The following is a 21770-nucleotide window of genomic DNA, read 5'->3' as shown; positions in this document are numbered from 1 at the left end:
AAAAACACATAAATCACATAGTTATGTGAATGTAGGATTGAATAAAATACTGTTGATCCTTCTTAAGCAGCACATCAGAGTTATCATTAACATTTTGGCCGGTCCTCTTTTACAGTGCTCCATACAGATGTTGTTTTTCCTTTACTGGGATTCACTTCATTAGTTCTGTCTGTCTTTTAGAGTTGTCTTACTTGTCTTTATCACAGTTCTTGAGGCAGATGTTGTGTCTTCTTTGCTGGACCTGGCAGTCATTAAGTGTTTTAATACAAACTCACTCACCTCTGCATTTTCTCCAACGTCAACTCTTTTTCCTTTGCCGCAACATCTATGTTGCACTTTTCATATTTATGAAATAACTGCACAAATATGTTTAGTTCTAGCGAACTAAAATAAGAAAATCACTTCTGCTCACTATGTGTTGCCATGGTGATCTCAGAGTCAGGAGCTCCAGGCATGATGGCTTTTTTCTTTACTTGTAGTAACTCAGACTCAACATACTCTGAGCTGACTGAAGCCATTGTGAACTCCTGTTCTGAACCCAAAACTCAAGACTTTCTTTACTCAGCATTTGTTGACTCCAAGTTTTTGCTTTTTGACTCAGAGTTTGTTGAACCTCTTGTGTCAAACGGAGCCCAGGTCTTTTGCGAAAGTGTTTTGGGCTGATGTTTCTTCCTCTGCACTGAATTTGGCTTCATATATGTTTCTGGCGTCCAGTTTTTTAGAGTTCCCAGAAGCTCTGACGTTTTTTTTTCTTTCCGCCGAGCAGGAACTCCGCCAGTCGCGCCCTTTGTGGCTTTGTTCTTCGAGCTGGCCGCTGCTGCTTGTTTGTGATGGCTGCCGCCATAGCTTCCAGAGGTTCCAGTTTTTTTCCTCCTCATGTTTAACAGAAATTCAGTGTCTCCCATCAAAGAGACGCACTCTCATTATCAGCTTGTCTAAGATCACATTATTAGCCAGAGGAATGCGTTCTACCGTGATGAAATTGTGGCCAAGAGCTTCATTTGAGTGATCTGCTTTTGTGGGTTGATTGCAAACATCTGCTTCAGGAGGCTGATGAATTCTCACTTTCACTCTCCATTGTATGCAAGCGATCTCTGAGGTAGGACGCAGCCAGGGATCCACATGTCGACGCCTTCATCAGAGTGTGGAACAACAACATGAAAGGACTTGATTTTGTAACTATGCTTTGACTAGAGCATTGCCCTCATCACCGACCTTAGGCAGGTCTGCTCAGAGGATTGATCAAATGCCTGACAGCAATGCAAATATTGCCTTAATAATCCATTGCCTTTATTCTTATAACCTAAATGTACTATAGGAAGACAACATACGGAATTACAACTTGTAACATTTTGATGAAGATGAAAATAAGGCAACATACAGGCAGAAGATCATGAGTTCATGTCAGTTACAGTTTGTTTCCCACCAGAGTGACAGCTGCCTCAACAGCAGTTGGGTTAAGAAACCGTGGTTGTTGCTTTACTAAAACCTCAGATACAGATACAACCTTTTTATTTTTCTTACTGTAGAATATAATTTTTGTCTGCAAAAAATCAAAATCTAAGTTGCGTGCGGATGGTGCCAGAATGAAAAATCCAACCACGTGTTAAATTTAAGTTTCAGGCTGTACAGCAGTTGTCAGTCATTACTATTTTGCCAGTCTAGTGCACTTTAACATGAGAACTCAATGGACCCAAGCCATGCCAGGCGTTATCTGGACCTGTAGCCAAGGAAACATGAAAAACATGATTTTATGATTTGCCTTCGACAGCAGAGTCCTCCTCAGCCATCCACTGCGGCTCAAACAGTGATGGATAATGCGATCTGACACTGATGTGCAGTGACATTGGACTTCATCCGGAATCTCCTGGCTTCCTTAGCTACCATTCATGTTATCCATATCTTCAACTTGTCATCAATTTCCTCTTGGAGCCACGTCCAGGGAGGTCGTTTACAGTCAAGTGAATCATAAGATTCTGAATTAAATTTCCAGCTGTAGTCACAGCAACATCAAACTGCTTGGAGATGCTCTTACAGTCTTTACCTTTAACATGCTTAATGTTCTTTCTGATCTCCTCGGATTACTCTCTCCTTTGCTTTCTGGTCCATGTTTAGCTTGGTCAACATCATGATACCAAACAGCAGATTAACAATTTCTCACCCTTTAAACAGGCCGACTGACTGACTGCAAGATTGAAGGCACCTGTGATGATAATTACAGGACACACTTTATTTAAGCACGTAATCTACGGTCAAATTGGTATCAGTCTTTTCTTGGGACACCAACTCATTTGCCCAGGCCAGTTTCACAAGTTTGGCTTTTCAAATAATTCTGTTGAATTACAGTTCAAAAGCAATGCCTAACTTTCATGAGTCCATTTTCACTCAGCTATTATTTGTTATTACTTTACTCAATTTCCAGTTATTTCAGTGGGTTTTTCCAATCTGGGTACCGATTACTTTGTTGATGTCATCTCCCCCTGTCGAGGGCTAAAACGCACAGATGAGCGTGGTCTTGTACTTATGATTAGGTCCCAATCACATAAAAAAAAACAACAAAAAAAACTATTTGTGACTGCGACAATTTGTGACTGCAAGCAAAACGGTAATTGTTAAAAAAAACATTGTTAATCAAAAAGACTGAAAGGGATTTTAACATTTCTTGCTCTTACTTTGTACAATATCTTTAAAAATCCTGGGGGAATGTCATGCATAGAGGGTTGGGGCAAGCCTAAGGTGGACAATTTAATAACAATAAATGACCATTTACTCTCTTTGATATATAAACAGGAAATAATAGGGCCCTTGTCACTTAAACCTAAATCAAAATCATCATATGGGGCTGTCTCCTTAGAAAAAGTTAAATCTGTCTTTGGTTCTGAGACACTTGAAAATAATACTGACTTTTGCTTGTAGAGTAATTTCTTTTCTAAACATTGTGTGACTATTATAATATTATTACATTATTTAATATTATTTTGAGGTTGATAAATTGAGTTATTTATAATACCAATAACAATTATTAAACAAATGACCAATAAAAGAGCAAACTGACTGATCTGTCTGCTTGCAATAATTATCACTATATTTTCTTATTTTTTGTATATTAATAAAAAAAATGAAAAATATATAGGCTATGTATGGTCATTAAAACGTTCATAAAACAACAAGACTATGGGTGTACAAGACGTCTTTACTACATGTTATAAAATGTAATGGCTTTCTTTGTCCACAATAAAACTAAAAAGATATTTGTTTGTTTGTGAAGTACTTGTGAGTATTTAGTACCTTAGCCGTAGATGGAGGTCACAGTGCTCTCAGAATATTGTTGAATAATCAGTTTCTCTACATTCAAAAAGTTTTGATGCTTTTGCAGAATGTTTAGGATGCACTGTGAAGCATCGTCCTGTCAGTTTTGTAGCATTATTTGGCTGAATGTGAGTGGAATAGTCCTACAACACCAGTGAGCCTGTTCCACTAGCAGCCAGACCCACACAATAACAACCATGTTTGACATATAATGTAAAAAGGAAATACAATCTTTTATTTCTTATTTCACTAGGTTGTTAAGATTTTAAATTTGGCCCTCAACTGGAATTTTGATAGGCCTATAGTTTTTTTTTATTGGGTTTTATCAGAATTTTTATTGATCTTCATTTAAAACATTTTTTTTTGTTTTTTTGTTTTGACCGTAGGCCTAATTCTACTATCTTTGTATTAATCTTTTTATTCTTTTTGCTGTGTGCATACTCCACTATAATCTCTTCATATGATACCCTTAACAGTTGTTTACTTTTTAGTTTTACATATTCTTTTTTTGTAGCTAATAAATCTGTTCTGTGTTTTTACCTTACAACCTTTTTCATAGCTTACTCCATTTTTGGGTGGTTCCTATTGGATTTTTTTACATGTTTCATGTGTGTTTCAAAATGTGCTTTTATATTAAGATGTTCTAACTCTTTAGTTTCCCTGTAAACCAGTTATTGCACAAGTTATATGAAATGTGCTACACAACACAAATAATGACTGCAGAGCTTTAAACGCCCTGTGTGGGATCAGGCTTATATGATGGAGGCCTGTATGTGGCTCCAGGAGCCACACTAACAGTAGCAGATAGCAGGGGAGGTAAAGGTTAAACTAAAGTTCGTCATGACATTATTAAATATAATCCCGATACACAACATATAAAATGTGATTATTTACTGGGAATGTTACTGTCCTGCACCTACGAGATGAGTTTCACTCTAAAACAATTATCTCACTTCCTTTTGATTCAAAAGGCCACATTCATTAGCAGAGATAGCTAATGTGAATTTTTTGTTTATTTAAAAACATTTTTTTTAAGTGATTTAGTGTGTTGCTTATAATACCGTATATTAAAATCTACCAAAAATGCTGTCCCTACTTTCCTGGTGGTTTTAGATCGAGTATTGAGGCCTTTACTACTAACTTTAGCGCCAGTTAGCGGTTAGCGAAGATTGGCGTTGTCACAGTTTTGGAAACAGGCGTAACTAAGCTAGTGGCACGTCCAATGAATGGCTCATATTTATCACAAATAATATACATTTGCGACCTACTCTTGTGTATGGCGCGTTATAACGTTAAATACAACCGCCGCCAGTCGGCCATGTTTGAACCGCTGCGAGGTTTCGTGGGCGGAGCCTCGCTCGCAGCTGGAATCGTCACGTTCTTTACGTTTAAATCCCCGCACGGACCGCGACGGTGAGTTGGTGATCTAGTCCGAACAATGCGTTAAATCTGCTCGTCAAACCATTACATGTTAGACTTAAAAGTCAAATTAAAATATTTATTCACTTTGAACATAGTTTGCTAGCTAAGTCAAAATCGAAATGACTGCCTCAAATGAGTGTGTAAATTATCTATGAAAGTTAGGTTTGCCCACGTTTTGTGTTTAATTTGCTTAATTACATTTCTCGGCGCTGTGCTTGTTTCGTGTTTTTACGCATTAATTTCCATTATTGAACGTGAGCTGGAAATGTAAACCAAAGTGGCTAACTTTGCCCTGAACACAGCCGCTTGTTTTAGATAATAGAGAAGATAAGGCTGTTGTTAGCGGCCACTCAAGAGCCTTTGCGTTGGTCCCCGTGAGGTTATTTGACTGTCAACCCTAAGTAACTTTTTTTCCCAAACTTTAATATGAATGTTTAGGCATGGATCTGTTTTTGTTGTATTTAGCCACTCATTCACAGACCGCAAGGAAGTGTAAAGCCAAGTGGTGTTCATTGTTTACACTCTCGGGCTTCGCCTTGCTTTGTATTCGGTTCCATCTTTGCTTCGCTTTTGAGCAGCTTCCGTTTATCCGATTGGTTGGGACGAGCACCTTAACGCCTCACTGCATTGGACACGAGTGGTTTCAGTCCGCCTGTTTTAAATACAGTAGTAAACTCATGCTTATCAATATAATTATGATGATATGACAAGCACAGTTTCAGATTCTTCACGCATATTTTGTCATAGTGTTGACACCCCACACAACACATTTTCAGCTTTGTCTAAATGCGGCGATTTTCATCTTTTGAAACTGAATTGAACGGTATTTTTTCATGTAACCTGAACGCACCACTTTCGCGGGAAAGTTATGTTGTGAGCAGAGCAGGAAAGCAGTTCAACAAAGCCCACACCACGCAGCTATTGATGGATTTGTCAGATTTTACTGGAGTCATGTCACATCTGCTGGAAGAAACTAGTTTGATAACAATGTTTTGAAATGTAAGTAGGCTTTGTTATGCTTTCCTGTCATCTCAAGGCTTTATGCTTCTCATTTGAACCTCACATGAATATCAATAACACTAAATACATTCTTGACACCACTTCTAGATATTTAACTCAGGTTTGATGCATGACATATACGTTTGTGAAGATACTCCATAAATATAACATGTTCTGGTGTTTGTAAAGGCTGGTTTGTTTTGTAGGTGTAAGTGAATGTACATCCACTTGAGTGCATTTGACTGGCCTGTTTAAACTTGACAGAAAAGTATCACCAAAGTAGATAAGGCATGGTCAGGTAAGTGTATTATCTATGATCATGCTGTTACAGTGCTGTTTTGGCATATTTTTTAGGAATGTGGACAGTGAACTGAAATGTAATTCTGTTTTTGAAAATGATTCTTCAGTAGATTCAAGATTATCTAAATGTTTTGTCAGGAAGTAAGAAGAAAAGTTAGGCAAATCAAATGATTGCAAATGAGATTTATATAAGTGAGTTACAAGATAAATCACTTCAACATGTATCTGATGAAGGCAGCAGATGTTTCAGGAGCTTAGCATTTCCTAGCCCAGCTGTGTTGGTGGGGGCAGGGATAAGTGAAAGGTACCACCCTTGGAGCTACTCAGTATTCGGTGTTGACTCGTGGAGCAGGTTGAGACTTTTATATTCCTGGCAACAGAGTTGGTCAGCTGTTTCTCCTGCTCCCCACATGTTGACTTTCTAAAAAAAAAAAAAACAACCAGGCTTTTACCTGCTGCGGAAATTAAGGCCTATTAATTTAGTAAAAACATTTTAACTCGAGTGTACTGCTCCCTCGTTGAACACACACTCTTACCTTTAAATATTTTGTCTTAGTTCAGCTTCCTTTGCACCAAATGCATAATAAAACACTCCGGCACAGTTTATCGGGTCAGCTACATCACTGGCTCACCTCGCACTTCTCTCTCTGACATGTATACCGGCTTTGTGACTAGAAACCCCACCTCGATCTCAGAAGACTGCTCTCACCCCCCTCCATCACTCCTTTCAGGCCCTGCCATCAGAAAGACCCTACTAAAGAGTCACTGGCCTGGAAAAACACAAAAGTCCTTTGTTCCCTCAACAATTACCATTCTGAATAGTCAGAGATAAATATTACGGTACACTTTCTTTTTGTCAACTGTAGCTCTAAACTTTTACCTATATCTTTAATGCATTTAGTTTGTCATATTCAATTATTTGTAGTTATTCATTTTTTTTATTTTATTTTATTTTGTTTTTTTTTAATAGTTATTCCAAATGTGACTTAAAGGGATTATTAAACCCTGTCAAACAGCAAATTTCTGACACTTTGGAAAAGATAACAAAGTTTGTCTTTTTTAAACTTGTCCAAAGTAGTAATTGCAAGAATAACATCTGTTAAGGCAGGGCTTTTCAATTCCGGTCCTCGGGCCTCCCTGCCCTGCATGTTTAGATGTCTCCCTTCATCATCGCACCTGGTTCTAATTAATGGTCCTAATTAGCTTGTCATCAAGGCCTGCACAACTCTGTTGATGACACATGTACTTGTATCACGGTGTGCTGAAGCAGGGTAACATCTAAAACATGCAGGGCAAGGAGGCCCGAGGACCGGATGTGCAGCAGAATGAGGTAGACATGATTGTTGGAAGGTGCATTGTCACAGCATATGATTGTGTTATTATAATTATTGTTATTATTATTATTATTATTGCACAGTGATAGATTTCTCTGAGACTCTGAGTGTTGAGAGTTCATCAGAGCAGGTGATAAGGTGATATAAGCAGAATAAAACACATTCAAAAGTTATTATAAGCCTGGCTTAAAATTTGACACATAAGAAAAAAGGGAAAATTAAGAATTACAAGTGGGGGTCCCTGCTCTGTTTTTCTCTCATCCAAGGGGTCCCTGGGCTAAAAAAGGTTGAAGACCCCTGTTCTAGACCCTTAGATGTCTCTTGACATCTAAAACATGCAGGTCCAGGGTTGATAAACACTGTTCTACACACAGAAACAACTGAATATTCTTGTTTTCCAATCCAATCAAACTCTATTTATATATTACTTTTCATACTATGGTAGGGCAAAGTGCTTAACATAAAAAAATCAACATATAAAAACTCACGGTTAAAAACACACATCAGGTCATTTTCACACACATCCTCATGCTGATACCCACACAGCACGTAGAGCCCACACCCCTCCCCTCATCCCACATACACATCAAAATGGAATGTTCATCATTTGAGGGGAAAAAAGAAGATGATTTTCGAAACACAGTTCATGGTACATTTCCTGTTACAAAAAAAGCGGCAGAGATAAGAATACATCTTCCCACAAACTAGATTTCAGATTTGGTGCAAGTATATTGTTATATATGGCAAACGTATAGTTCTGCAGGACTCCAGACTGCAACCAAACTGTCACATTTTGTGATTTTGTGTAACATTTTTCTACCATTTTATGAGCCAGTTCAAGTATTTTTTATTTACCATATGTTTGAAAATGTGATGTGTAAGAGTGCTGTTTTTTTGTATCCATTACGATATATTATATTGTATTTACTGGATGCGTTTATCCAAAGTCACTTACAAAAAGAGGAACACAATCAAAAAGTAAAGGGAAACTTGCAGTATGCCGGAGGGATCATTTGTAAAGGGGGAAAAAAAATTACAAATTGGAAGCAGAAAACAGTCAAAGGTTGAGCTATAAAATCCCCTTAAATAGAGAAGTGCAAAGCACAGTGGGTTTAGATTATGTTAGTTCTCTTAAGCAAAGATTTTGATGGAAAAGGTGGGTCTTCAAGAGTTTTTTGAAGATGGTGAGCGAGAACCTGCTCTGAAAGCAAGTGGAAGGTTGTTCCACCAACATGAGAAGTGTCTGGACTGAGAGTCTGTTACACGTAGGCATGGGAGTGCCAAGCAGCATTCCCAAGTGGAGGACAATGAGTGGCCTGGAGTCTAAACCTTTATGATAGATTTAAAAACAGAAGTGCTTTAAATTTGATTTGAGCCGCTACTGGTGGACATTTCAGGATATTGAAAAGGGGGTGACATGAGCTTTTTTAATTAAAAAAAGTAATTGAAAACCAGACGTACCTCTGCATTCTTCTGAACCATCGTTATATCACAACACAAACAGGAAGACCAGCCGGGAGGGCATTACAATGGTTGAACGTTCAAAGTCACTTAAATCACCTTTCTTCCCCATTCTGATGCTTAGTTTGAACTGTAGCAGATCGTCTTGGCCATGTCTACATGCCTTGCCTACATGCATTGGGTTGCTGCTGAGTGACGAGTGACATCCAAGTCATCGCACTGGTGTGAAAACGGAGACAGGCGTTTACATGTTGTGAGAACGCAGAGTGTATAAACGTCCCTCAGTAGCATGTTGCTAATGTTGCAGCCATTGTCATCTGTGATTGCACATATTCAACACCAATTCCCACAATTCCACCGGCATATGTATTCCTCCGTGCTGTTTGCATTTCCGCTGAGCCGATAAGTTGATGTTGAGTTTATAATCAAGAGAGCAGGCAGTTAGTATAACAACAGATAGATGGTTGTAAGAAGGAGAGAAATAAGCAAAAACTAAAATAATCTCAGTATAGAATGCATGGATGTTGCGCAGGGTGATCTAGTCTAAAAGTAAAATCTCTGATTTGTTTATTGCACCAGAGGAGCCTTAACCGTTGATACAAGGCATGATGGAACCTTGCTTTCAAGTTATTTACACCAAATTCTGACTCTGCCATGTGAATATCATAGCTGGAAACGAGACTCATCAGATGGGGCAACGTTTTTCCACTCTTACATTGTCCAGTTTTGGTGAGCTTGTGCGAACTGTATCCTGGAAGTCCTTGTTCTTAGCTGACAGGACTGGCACCAGATGTGTTCTTCTGTTGCTGTAGCCCATCTTTTTCAGGGTTCAGTGTGTTATGTGGTATTCTGCATACCTTGATTGTACTGCATGGTTTTTGAGTAGAATTTCCATTTGGAGCTACAGGGCTCCTAGTTAAAGATTCATCTGGAATCCTGCATTGTACTTGCTTGCATTTAAATGTGTTTTTTTTTTTCTTTTTTAGACACAGATGAGTGTTCATCCAATCCTTCTCATCAGAGTCAATAGTTTATCCTGAAAATGGATGGCAAAACCCTGAAACAAGAAAAACTAAAGGACAATTTTAGCAGGAAAGCGGAAATAATATCACTGATATCAGACGATGACGATGACGTTGGCGATGACGATGACATCGACGTGGTGTGTGTGGTGACGGACCAGGAAGCAGAAACTAAAGTGAAAGATGATCGGATTCAGCCACGACAGCAAGTGAAGGTGGAGCAAGGAAAGTCAGCTGTGAAGCATGAAAGTCAAGGAAATAGTTTTTGCAGCAACAACGCGGAGGACCTCTTTAAAAGATACTGTGGTGAAGATGTTAACGCAGCACAGCAGAAAGAGATCATCCAGGCAGTTTCAGACAAGCCCTTCTGCCTGTACCTGTATGTGGGAGTCCAGCTGGGAAGAGCGCGGACTACAAGCTTTGTGCTGATTGGCTACTTTGACCAGAGCTCAGGTGTAAGTGTGGTGAGGCTTTTTCATAAGCTGCAAATGAGCGTTGACACTTATGATCCACAAATCTCAGTGGACATGGACGTCACACACACAGATGGAATCATTTTGATAAATTCACTGAAGCAACTCGATCTTCCCCTGTCCAACCTTGCCATGTTCTACTGCACTGCTCCACATCCAGCGGTAAAGGAAGTGTTTGTACCGCAGCTCCGGACTTTCAACCCTAATTTGATTTCACTCTGCAGCCTCCCTGGGATGGCAGGAAGAGTGTGTCAAGCCGGGATCGAAGCCTCCTTCAGTGATGTAGTTAACCTTGTTAACGATGTCCATGGTCACTACTCCACCCTCCTCTCTGTTAACGACTGTCTTAAAGAACTATTTGTTCATTCAAAGTCTTATAACTCATCCCTTCCTATTTCAACACAGTGGGTATTTATCGTCAACACTGTGCAGAAGATGACGAACTGCTGGCAGGAATTGTTGGAGTATTTCAAGTCTCGGATACAAACAAAGGATATCTGCCGCATCAGGAGTAAACTATTAGACATTAAGGTCCAGCTGCATTTCTTGTTCCTCTCCCATGCTTTGGAGCCCCTCAGAGCCTTTCAAAAATTGCAGCTGTCCGGCACAGCAGATTTGGCCCTGGAGCTCAGGCTGACGGCCGAGCTGGTGCATTCCTACGCAGCCAGCATCCTCCAGCCATCTGCCACTGTGAGTTTTCTCAAGAAGCGAGACATCCATCTGCTCCGCGGCAAGGAGAAACTCCTCCCCACAGCTGAGGTGGACGTAGGCTCTCGTGCCAGAGACTTGATGGTCTCCATGGAGGATCTGGGGGACGAGACCAAGAGCAACTTCCTGAAGAGAGCACACTCATTCTATAAATCAGCCCTCCAAGGTTTGGTGGAGAGCATCCCTGAGCAATTTGCAAATGTGTCACTGAGGAATATGGAATTGCTGCTAAAAGAGCCAGAAACAAATACTGTAAGAATATTTCTATATGTTTTCTCTGTTAGGGTGATACATTACACCAGTGAACAGCAGTAGATAGATACAGCTTTCTTGAAAAGTTCATATCATATGGAAAGTGACATATTGATATTTCATTATTTCTTAAACAACAGGGACCAAGGATTTCCCGCATTTGTCTTTTTTTCTTTTTTTTTTTTTTACCCTATTCTGGTTTCTCTTCTAATTATGATTAGAGTATCTTGCTTGCCAACAGTCATAATAGTTCCCAACCAAGAGAAGGTTTAGCACATTAAAACCACTGAATAATCTTAGTGATACTTGAGATTTTGCAGATTAAAAACTGATATTATCTGTACGTTATTCAAATTTGAGAAGCCTTTAGGCACTTTTTGTTTGGAGCGCAAACATTAACTTTTCCACTCTTTCGCTTTGTGGTAAATCTGTTTATGCTTGCCCATAAATTCATAGCATCGTGTGTTACACCTCTGAACTTTTGTGTCAATCTATGTCTGATATGATTACATTTTTTTCCAAAATGCCTTTTCAGGATAGTAAATTGTTGGGGCGCGTGGTGTCAGAGATGGCAGTTGATCTAGGGCTGTGCAAACCTGACTCGCCAGAGACGAAGTGGCTGGCATACAACTACCTCAGATTCATCCAGTCCCTGAAGGACGAACCGAGCAGCACCGGGCAAGGCCGTCGCTGGGGCCAGGTAAACAAATTCTACCAAGACAAAAACAGCAAATGCATGAAAATAACATCCTGGTTACTGGTTTGAGACACATTTCTTTTTTAGTTCTTGAAGTCATTTTGTCACTCATAAAAGAGGCATCTTTGTTTCTGATTCACTAGTGTGGAGTTCAGGCATTAATGTTTTCATTCAGCCAACATAGAGCAGCCTGTATGCACGTCTCCGGCATGTTAACATCAACTAGTGCATTTAGGTCGAATGTTAATTTGCTAAAACCATGTAACAGAAGGGCGAAGACCTTTCGAATACATTCCATAAAAAAGTTAGAAGAATAAAGTGTTTACCACTTTGTAATGTTGCTAATGACTTAAAAGATGTTCTGGGATTGGGGAAACCAAACAACGAAGTGTTCCAGTTGTCATTTTGTCTCATCCTTCCTGCAAACATGTCAAGGTGTGAAGCCGTTAGTTTGTCGTCGCACATTCTGCACGTCAAGACTGCAAGCAAGCCAGTCAGTACCGATGGGCCGTCCTTCCTCAGACATGCATTTGTAATAGTGTGTGAGGAATGTAGTTTTGCACTAAATTAATTTTGCACTGATGCCACTTAGAACACTGTTACTAAGACCATAGACCTGTGGGTTTGGACTCGTTGATAATAGCAGTGTTTATACATTTTCAGTGACATAGGTGGCTTTTTTCCCCACTCCTATTTCAAATCATGTGTTTTCTCTGTCCAGGATCTTTATTTTATTAAGTGTATTTCTCTACCCTTGAGCTGCAGACGGAGTGATAAATCTTGACTCAAGTTACTGGCTTTCCTGTTTAGTTCATGTTGTTGTGATATAGTTGTTTAAACTCTCCAAAACGTCTCGTAGAATCAGAAAAAAGTCCAAATGCCTTCTGTTTAAGTGCTAATCATTACCACGACCTGAGTGAGTGAAAATCTACAAAAACTAAGCATTTTTTTGTCTTCCATGAACTAACGGTGTGATAATGTCAGAAATGCACCTTTTTAGTCAAGACTCTCAACACATTTTTATTTTATTAGTCCTTGGATGTGCCAAATCAATTTGCTCCACGTGGTGGAACTGTTTCTCTCGCGGCTGTGACCGCTTGTTGTCAAATATCCTTTCACAAGAGCGTCCTGTATCGTCGTTACAGATGTTGTTTAGAATGAGACCATACCCTATGATGCACAGACTGTTCCTGACGCTCCTGGCGCTACCGGCCTCTACAGACAAGACGAAGGTGCTTGCTAGGGTAAGTGCTGAAATACAAAAGACATTTGCAAGGTTAACTGGCAAACTGACCAACCACAACCGTTTCATATTTCATAGGTAAATGACGATAACAGCACAAACACAATCCGATTTGATGGGCTCAAATGTATTATTCAGACATTGAAATCATTGCAGCATATCTATCAGAAGTGCTGTGTCAGGGTGTGACAGGGTGGATGTTTGTAACCAATGAAGAACAAACGGCAACAAAGACTTCATCAGCTCCATGTTCTAGTCTCGACCTGCAAGCATCTCAGAACATCTGTCAAGTTGCCCAGGGGGCTCTTAAAAGTATTGTTAACACATAATTCATGACAATTGTCATATTCTCTCAGATTAATTATGTTTACTCTTCTGTGCATTGTTGTAGTGACTAGTGGTCCTTGGACTAGAAAGCCGCTAGAGAGAATCTCTCCTCCAGTGCAGAATAAAAACACTTCTATATGAAAAAATAAATAAAAACGTACAATCAATGTTCAACAGTCTTCTACTTCTACGCTGATGTCACCAAGAACCAAAGTTTTAGCTGGTGGGATTATAATTATTCCACCATAACGATCCACTTTGCTCAGTGTGACCGCAGTAACGACCTCTGACTGTGCAGTGGTTTCTGTCACAAGGTTTTGAAAAACCCAGAGGCTGCTCGTAACGGGGAGAAACCCCCGCAGGACTCATCCTCACTTGGAAAGCGGCCAAGAAGACGCCCCATCATCAGAAGAAAACCACCGGCGGGGTTTGGAGTCCGGAAGAGACGAGACGAAAATGGCGAGAGTTCATCAGATGACTCTGAGAGTATTAACGCAAAGAAACCCCTATATTTTCCTGCGAAAGTGTCCAGCAATATGCAGGATTCAGACTACACAGACAATTCTTCTGGTAAGACTGCAAGAATGCCTGGACATGCCATTGTCTCCTGGATTTTTATCAGCTTTATCTGTTTTTTCCTCTTAACTTATCAAACAAACTTGCTTTAACAATATACCATGTCCAAGTGTAGCTATAATCAGTGTGACCTTTTGTTTTCCCAGATGTCCTTGTGACAGAAGAGTCCAGAATATGTCAGACGGGCAGAATGACGATTGAAAAATGTAAGATGTTTATTTTCCTTTTACCTCCATTGACAGAAATGATCAGTTACTTTCTTGTCAAGTTGGAGACTTCGAATTCAATATGAGCGATGTCCTGTAGAACAATGGACAAATCAGCCCTGAATGATTACAAAATAGCCAAAGCCATACACATGCTTTGAGTAAGTTTTTAATCAGCTCATGCCAAAAAAAAAGAAGTTAAATGACAGGAAATGGTGAATCTTACATACGATAATTGTCACAATTCTGTCATTCTGAATGACAGACAGGATTATGGTGCAGCTTCTGGTTCAGACTTCAATAAGTCAGTTCATGTGGAGCTTTGTTTGAGGGGGATGTGGCAGAGTTCAGTTGCTCACGTGTCTGTTTTGCAGGTGAAACAAGGAAGCAGGCAGATTCCATCTTTATCGTGAGTGATGAAGAGGATAACAGGTCCAGTCCAACAGCCACAGAACCCAGTCTGAGTAAATTGTCCGTTGTAAGTTTATTTTCCATCAGAATATTTTTAAACGTTGATATGCGCCATAACATTAAAACCCCTGACCCTTGGTGTTTTTGTTAAAACACAAAGTGTGCGCAGGGGGAGATGGTGTGGGGACGCATCGAGGGCTTTTCTTTCTGGCCAGCTGTGATCATACCCAGCAGGAAAGGGAGCCAGCTTCCAGAGAACAGAACGGTGCAGTGGTATGGACACCAAATGTTCTCTGAGGTGAGCCGGGTGTAAGCTGCAGAAATGAAAGACCAACACGGAAAGAATCTTAAGTTTGTAACAGTTCAGTCTGGAATCAGTGTATTTCACTGGTCACATGATTGCATCATCAAATTCACACACTTTCATAACTAGATTTCTAGGTTTGGCATCAGATGCAGATTGTCCAACTATTATTATTCCACAATAATATTTTAACTATGTTTTATAAAGTTATAATTCAATAATTATTGAATTGTATGAAAACAATTTCTCTATAGGTGTTTTTTGCTGAATATCAGCTTGTTTGGTTTTCAAGTGATGTGTAATCGATTTTGTAAATATAAAATGCTCACAATATGTTTTATTTTGGTTCCATTTCTTGCTCCTATTTCTCGCCTCTGATCCCAGGTCGGTTTGAAGTCTCTGTCCCCATATGAAGCCTTTGGCCAGCATTTCTGCGCCAACTCCTTTGCTACCTTCATCACTTACCGAGAGGCAATCTTCTCATCCATGCAGGTCTGTGTCTGCATATCTTCTTGTACAAGTACACATCAAAGATGAAGGTGGCATGTTAACATGCCAGCATGTCAACATGTGTGATGAAATATAATATAGCATTTTAAATTTTACGAGATGAAAACAGTATAAAATACTCATGTGGTGCATCATTACATCATCTGCTTTCTTGTTTCTGTATTTGTCTGTTAGGAGGCAGCAAGGCGTTGTAAGAAGCAGTTTTCTGCACCTCTGGAGGACAAAGAGGAGCTGCTGAAGCAGATGTTAGACTGGGCATTTGCAGGCTTTCAACCATCTGGGCCGGATGGGCTCAAACCAAAGGCTTTAATAAATGGTATGAACATTTTATTAAGATCCTTCGTGGAGAATAAAAGATAGATTTAGTCGCTGCTTTCAGTATATGGGTGGATTTTTCTGCTAATTAGTCATAATGATTGGTGTTGGCTTTCACTGGAGTGTAAAGTATATTTATTTCACTTCATGTTTATCAAGAAGAATGACGATGACTTAAAATATTTAACGACTTTCATTTGAATGAAAAAGTAATGTAGTATATTGTTATCAATATTCACTGTCATGAAAATCATAAATATATAGTTAAAAACAGTCAATTCTGTATTTGGCTCCAGAAAGTTAAACTGGATTTTTAGAAAAATCTTAAACTCAAGTACACATAGTCTAAATGAAGTGCCTCCTACGCAGTTCATGATGCACGATTTGCTTTACTTTTCATGTAACTTAAAAAAGCAAAAGATATTTGTGATGGTACTCTTAAGTCCCTAGAATGTGGTTCAATTACCTGTCCTAACTACCGTTTAAATAAGTTTGACTTGCATTGGCTCAATCCCAGCAGCGACCCTTTCCACAAAACGTTTCCGTAGATGTGTTCACAGTCGGACTGCAATCACATGCATCAATTTCGGGCCAGATTGAACTGTGTATGGCTGAGTTACAATAAAACAGGCCATAATTTGTTTGGTGACTTTGACTGAAAAACAAGGTGCCATTAAAAATGTGTTAAGTATAAAGTATGTGTGTCATTTGACCAATGTGAATGAAACTCACCAGATGTAAGGAGATTAGGTTGGTCAATGTTGGTGGTGAGTTTGAAGTGTGTCAAAGATATGATTAACAGTCTTGATTTCATATTTTCTAAAATATCGTTATGAACTTCTAAATAGGTGAAAGGTAAATTATTCTATACCTGCCCTCCCTAGGACAAACGTATGACTGTCTTCATCCACACGGTGCATGAAGACAGTTTTACGAGCATATTCTGTGCAAATCCCCATCTCATCTGCTAAAGCCCTGAGTAAACACAGGACATAATGTGGTTAAAATAATTTTCTTTTGACCAGAAGGTGGTGCTATGGACGTCATCCGAGATTGTCATATCCAATTTAGGAACTTTGGGTCAGACTGTATCTTACATGTGCAAGTTAGAACCTCAGCAGGAACGGCAGCTAGAGGCACCTTTTTTGTAATAGCAGATGTTTTGGAAGTCTGCTGGTCTGGAGTATTCAAGTGTTTAACACAGTGCCAAGGAAGAAAGACATTAGCAATCAACTTAGAGAAGCATCTGTGGCTGTCCATCAATCTGGAAAGGATGATAAAGCCATTTTACAAACCTCATTTTATCGTGAAATTGCAGGTACTATGCTTGGAATGGCTCTAATTCCTAAATCATATATTCTTTCTTTATTTTTCTATAACTACCTGAACCTGAACCTTTGATCACATCTCGCTTGTTTTATTTATGCACCCAAGTGAACTAAGCTCAGCTAAACTGGACTGAGTTAGTTAAGTTAACCAGTTAATCTCCAGATTTGTATAAAAACAACTAAAAGCATTTATTTGTGCTTTTCTGTTAAATAAAGCTTCAAAAGAAGGATCAAAGTGAAGATTTAAGCATTTCCTGCATTTTAGAAAGTCCAACTTTTCTAAATTTAATGCTTGTAATTAACATCACTTTCCAAACATTTCTACCCAGTTCTGTTGGCACAAATAACTATTTTGCTACTTTTTCCCAGCCTAAGTCAAATGAATAAAATAAAATTACAAGTTAGCAGCATTTTAGGTGCAACTTGTGTATTTAACAGTTTCCAAAACACCAAGAGAGAGAACATGTTAATATTTCAGCTGGTCTTCATAAAAAGAGTAATATTGTGTACTAAACCCGATACTACAGAACATCAGCCAGCTGGCTGCTCCTGCTGCTTGTCTCTCATTCTGTATCATTCTGTGATTCTGTATCCAAACTTTTCACAAGAACTGCAGAACTTGGTGACGAGCTCTGTTTGATATGAAACATCTCGTCTCTGTCTCGGTTGTTCCTGTCTCTGAACAACCGTTGGAAATGTGAGACAGTGGAAAAGTGAGTCGGGAATGTTGACTGACTGACTCATGTCGGGACCTCTCGTCTTCCTCAGCTCAACCTCATGATCAGTTTATACAAGGAGATCTAAATATGGAAACAATTCATTTAAAAAGAAGCGTTATCTCTGGGAATATAAAGGTTAGAGATGGTATTTGGCAGCTACTGTGTTAAAATAAATATATATGTTGTATAAAATATCTGATTATCACATGGGATACTGTGTTCCTTCCAGACGCTGCAAAAAAAGCCACACCAAAGGTGAAGAAGAAGCTCTTCCAGAAAGCCCAGACTTCTCCTGTGACCTCCAGCCCCGTCAGAAAAAAGGGAAACGCCAACGTCAGCGAAATGACCGTCTCTCTGAATAACCTTTCATGCAATTCCACACTCAATTCCACCCAGTCCAAAGTTCTGAATAAAGAAATAGGTAATACCATGGAGAAAAGTCCCAGAGGATTGATGACGGAGAAGGTGTCCCCAGGATGGGCTGCAGAAACGAGTAGAGGAGCAAAGGAAAAACAGGGCTCGGGCCAAGGCTGGAACAAAGGCAAAGTTGGGTGGGGAAAGAAGAAGGTTCAGGGAGGTTTGAAGGGAAAGAAGGGTCATAAGAAGATATGCCCTCATTTGAATGGATCTGACAATGACATGTCGCCAGACTTTGTGCCATACAAGAAGAGGAACTACACCAAAGCTTACAACAAGGTCAACGAACCAGCCAGCACGTACAAACAGCCGGACCAGAAGCTCAGAGGTAACAAACGCAACTCGGTACTATATCCATTCATCCTAACCTATCCTGCTCAGTGTGACTCAAAAGCCTGAGTTCTGGCAAACACTTGAATCAGTTTTAAGTACAGACATAGTGAGCATCTTCAAATGAAATGATAAGCATCATAAAATGTACAAAATATACAAACACCTTAATTGGATTTTTATTCTTGAAAACTTCAAATACTTTTTTCTTCCGAGTTCTCATTCTCCACGTGTTCCAGCTTCCTAGTGGCATTTGTCCACCGCATTAACATGTTTGACACGGCTCGGCTTTGTTTTATTTGTAAGATAGTTTCCCCTTGATGAGAGCATTATAAGATTGTTTTGATGTTGTTGCCAAGCAGCAGTGAGACTGAGGTCTCGAAAGGTTATTAGAGGTTAAAATTACATGATTTATATATTTAAACCACAGTATCTGCTACTCTGCCATAAATTGATTTCTAAGTTTAGAGTTGTTTATTTCCACCAGCCGTGGGAGGGAGAGGAGGTATCTCTGCTGCTCTATTTGATATTGATTATCGCTATCAAAACTTGAATTGATCATTTTCCTCTTATAAACCATTTTCAAACGCCAAAGAGGTTTTGACAAATACATTAACAGTTACTGCTGTTAATATCTACATTGCAGTGTATTTTTAATATCCATTCCATCCATTTTCCACCGCTTATCTGGAGGATTTTTTATATTTATTTTATAAATTCATTGGTTATCAAAAAAAATAAAAAAGTTGTTTCAATTGTTATGCTTAAGTGCAAATAATGTAATCTTTTAAATACTTCTATAAATCACTTGATGGTGATTCATTAGAAAATCAGTCAAATAAAAAAAGAAACAACGAAAAACACAAAAAGTGTAACATGAATGTGATTAATTTCAAAACAGAACAATTTAATGGTAAATAATATCAAAGATTTATTGACATAGTTTGTGGTTTAATTAATAAATACCAGTTTTGATGCTGGTGGGATTAGTAATTATCAACTAAATCAGTGTTATTTATTGGATCTACATTTATGTTGTCTGTAAACACATTGAGTATGAATTGAAATTAAAGTGCAACCAAAAAAAACCCCAACTGAATCCCATGTGTTCATATTTAGACACTGATGGCTTGTTAACTCATTGTTCTCTGTAACAGGGGAGACTATTAATCGGATCATGAGCATGAAACTGGATATTGAAGGTGAGTTTTTGCGTATTTGTGTGTAGTAGTCTTCCACATTAATTAATTCATTTTTTTATTGTATCTGCTTTGATGCTTTTTAAGCAGCTGTTTTTCACGTGTCCTCCTGTTCATGATTTTTCTCCATTAATATGTTACATCTGCATCATGTCTGCAGGCTACTGTTTGTGTTGTGGAGGAGAAGACACCGTGGTGTCCCACCCTCTGTTCAAAGGCAGCCTCTGCTTGAAGTGTAAAGTAAGGAATCGTCTTACACTCTGGACGTGCCATCGTTACGAGAAATAGTTAATGTGATGGGATGACAAGATGTGTGGTGTAAAGTGCATCAACTGCTTATTTCTTTAAAGTATTTTGTCAAGTATTATCATCTCTGGAGGTAGCTCTCAGAGCTACACCGGACATCATAGCAGAGTTGAGTAAGAAACTCAAAGTAACGACGGAGGATTAATCAAGAGGTTAACATTGTTGTACAAGGACTCCTTTTACTTAAAAATAGCACATTTCCTTTGCGTCTCTTAAATGTTATTGTCATTGTATCATTGTTGTACATTTTTCCCACGTTAATGACATTTGACAGCCCATCTGCTACAGAAGAAACCTCCTGATTGGTCCACAGTCATGTAAACACTTCTCAAAGTTCATTCATTTGGTAATTAATTCAGTCTGAATGGAGGCACCTGAGTACCACATCAGTGGCTACAGTCATTTACGTAGCAATATATTCAGATAATAAACCTGATAAGACCTTACTCTTAATAAATAACTATCATGTAAACAGACACTACCATTCCATCACATTTTTGGTCCATATTTCTCCTGGCCCCGTATATGTAATTGGCTCACGTAGTGGTCTGCTGCAAAGCCATGGTCATGGTCTCAGGTTTGTTTTCACAGGTCAGGTTGCTTGTTTCTGTTAAACGATCTGGCAACATCAACTCCAGTGCCAGTCCACATCTGGAGGGATGCTGATAAAGCATGGACTTTAAACTAGAACCTAACTTGGGATATTTTTAAAAAGTGTTTCTTAAACCTTTCGATTTTCAACAATTTTGATTTTATCTGTGTCTCTAAAGAATAACCTCACAGAAACTCTGTATCGATATGATGAAGATGGATATCAGTCCTACTGCACCATCTGCTGCTATGGGATGGAGGTTATACTGTGTGGAAACGACAGCTGCTCCAGGTCGGTGTTTTTCTTTCTTTTCTTTGTGTCTGGCTGCTGAAAACAGTTTATAATTCAGTCCTCATTTCCTCTATCCTCAATCTGCAGGTCTTACTGTGAGGACTGCCTGAACATCCTGGCTGGACCGGGGACATACGCCTCGCTGAAGGTGTTGGACCCCTGGATCTGCTACCTGTGCCAGCCTCATAAGCCCCACGGCGCGCTGGTTCCCCGGGAGGACTGGAGCATTCGTGTGCAGGAGTTGTTTGCTAACAACAGTGCCATGGAGTTTGTGAGTAATCACCAACCACTTTGATAAAAAATTAAAAATTAGTTAAGTTTATTTGGTATTGCACAAAATGTTTGTCATTGTATTCTATATATAATGAAGTAAAAAAAGTTAGACACCTAACAGAGAAAAGTATGTTTACTTGCCCACGAAACTGCATTGACTAATCAACTAAAGTGTATTTATTGCTGCTTTTTAACTTGTATTTAAATCAAAATAACCTCCATGCAAAAAATGAATGAATAACTAAAATAACCAATCCATAAGGAATCATACCTGGCTTTTTGTCTAAATTATAGGAGCCACATCGCGTTTACCCATCTCTTCCTGCGAGCCAGCGCAGACCGGTTCGAGTTCTCTCTCTGTTTGATGGTATTGCAACAGGTGATTATAAAAAGCTGGGCCCCCGCTGGAATGATCTTTCTTCCTCTGTTCCCTTGAAAACATCTGA

The 21770-nt window shown here is 39.1% G+C and overlaps 1 protein-coding gene across 1 annotated transcript in view; it reads left to right on the top strand.

Annotated features, from left to right (window-relative positions):
* Positions 1–5616: 5616 nt before the first annotated feature.
* The window catches only part of LOC133456865 (DNA (cytosine-5)-methyltransferase 3B-like), a 29272-nt gene continuing 13118 nt past the window's right edge, over positions 5617–21770 (top strand). Inside the window, exons 1-16 of the mRNA XM_061735534.1 lie at positions 5617–5730; positions 9812–11280; positions 11816–11980; positions 13123–13221; positions 13862–14117; positions 14270–14329; positions 14704–14807; positions 14901–15038; positions 15429–15536; positions 15729–15870; positions 18146–18661; positions 19821–19865; positions 20023–20102; positions 20939–21051; positions 21139–21322; positions 21619–21703. Coding sequence (XP_061591518.1) covers positions 9868–11280; positions 11816–11980; positions 13123–13221; positions 13862–14117; positions 14270–14329; positions 14704–14807; positions 14901–15038; positions 15429–15536; positions 15729–15870; positions 18146–18661; positions 19821–19865; positions 20023–20102; positions 20939–21051; positions 21139–21322; positions 21619–21703 — 3508 coding nt within the window. The 5' untranslated portion in view covers positions 5617–5730; positions 9812–9867. The remainder of the gene's footprint in view (positions 5731–9811; positions 11281–11815; positions 11981–13122; positions 13222–13861; positions 14118–14269; positions 14330–14703; positions 14808–14900; positions 15039–15428; positions 15537–15728; positions 15871–18145; positions 18662–19820; positions 19866–20022; positions 20103–20938; positions 21052–21138; positions 21323–21618; positions 21704–21770) is intronic.

This window comes from Cololabis saira, chromosome 12 (assembly GCF_033807715.1).
Source record: "Cololabis saira isolate AMF1-May2022 chromosome 12, fColSai1.1, whole genome shotgun sequence".
Classification (NCBI taxonomy): domain Eukaryota; kingdom Metazoa; phylum Chordata; class Actinopteri; order Beloniformes; family Belonidae; genus Cololabis; species Cololabis saira.
The sequence above is the reverse complement of the archived record's forward strand: the minus strand, read 5'-3'. Positions and strand labels throughout refer to the sequence as shown.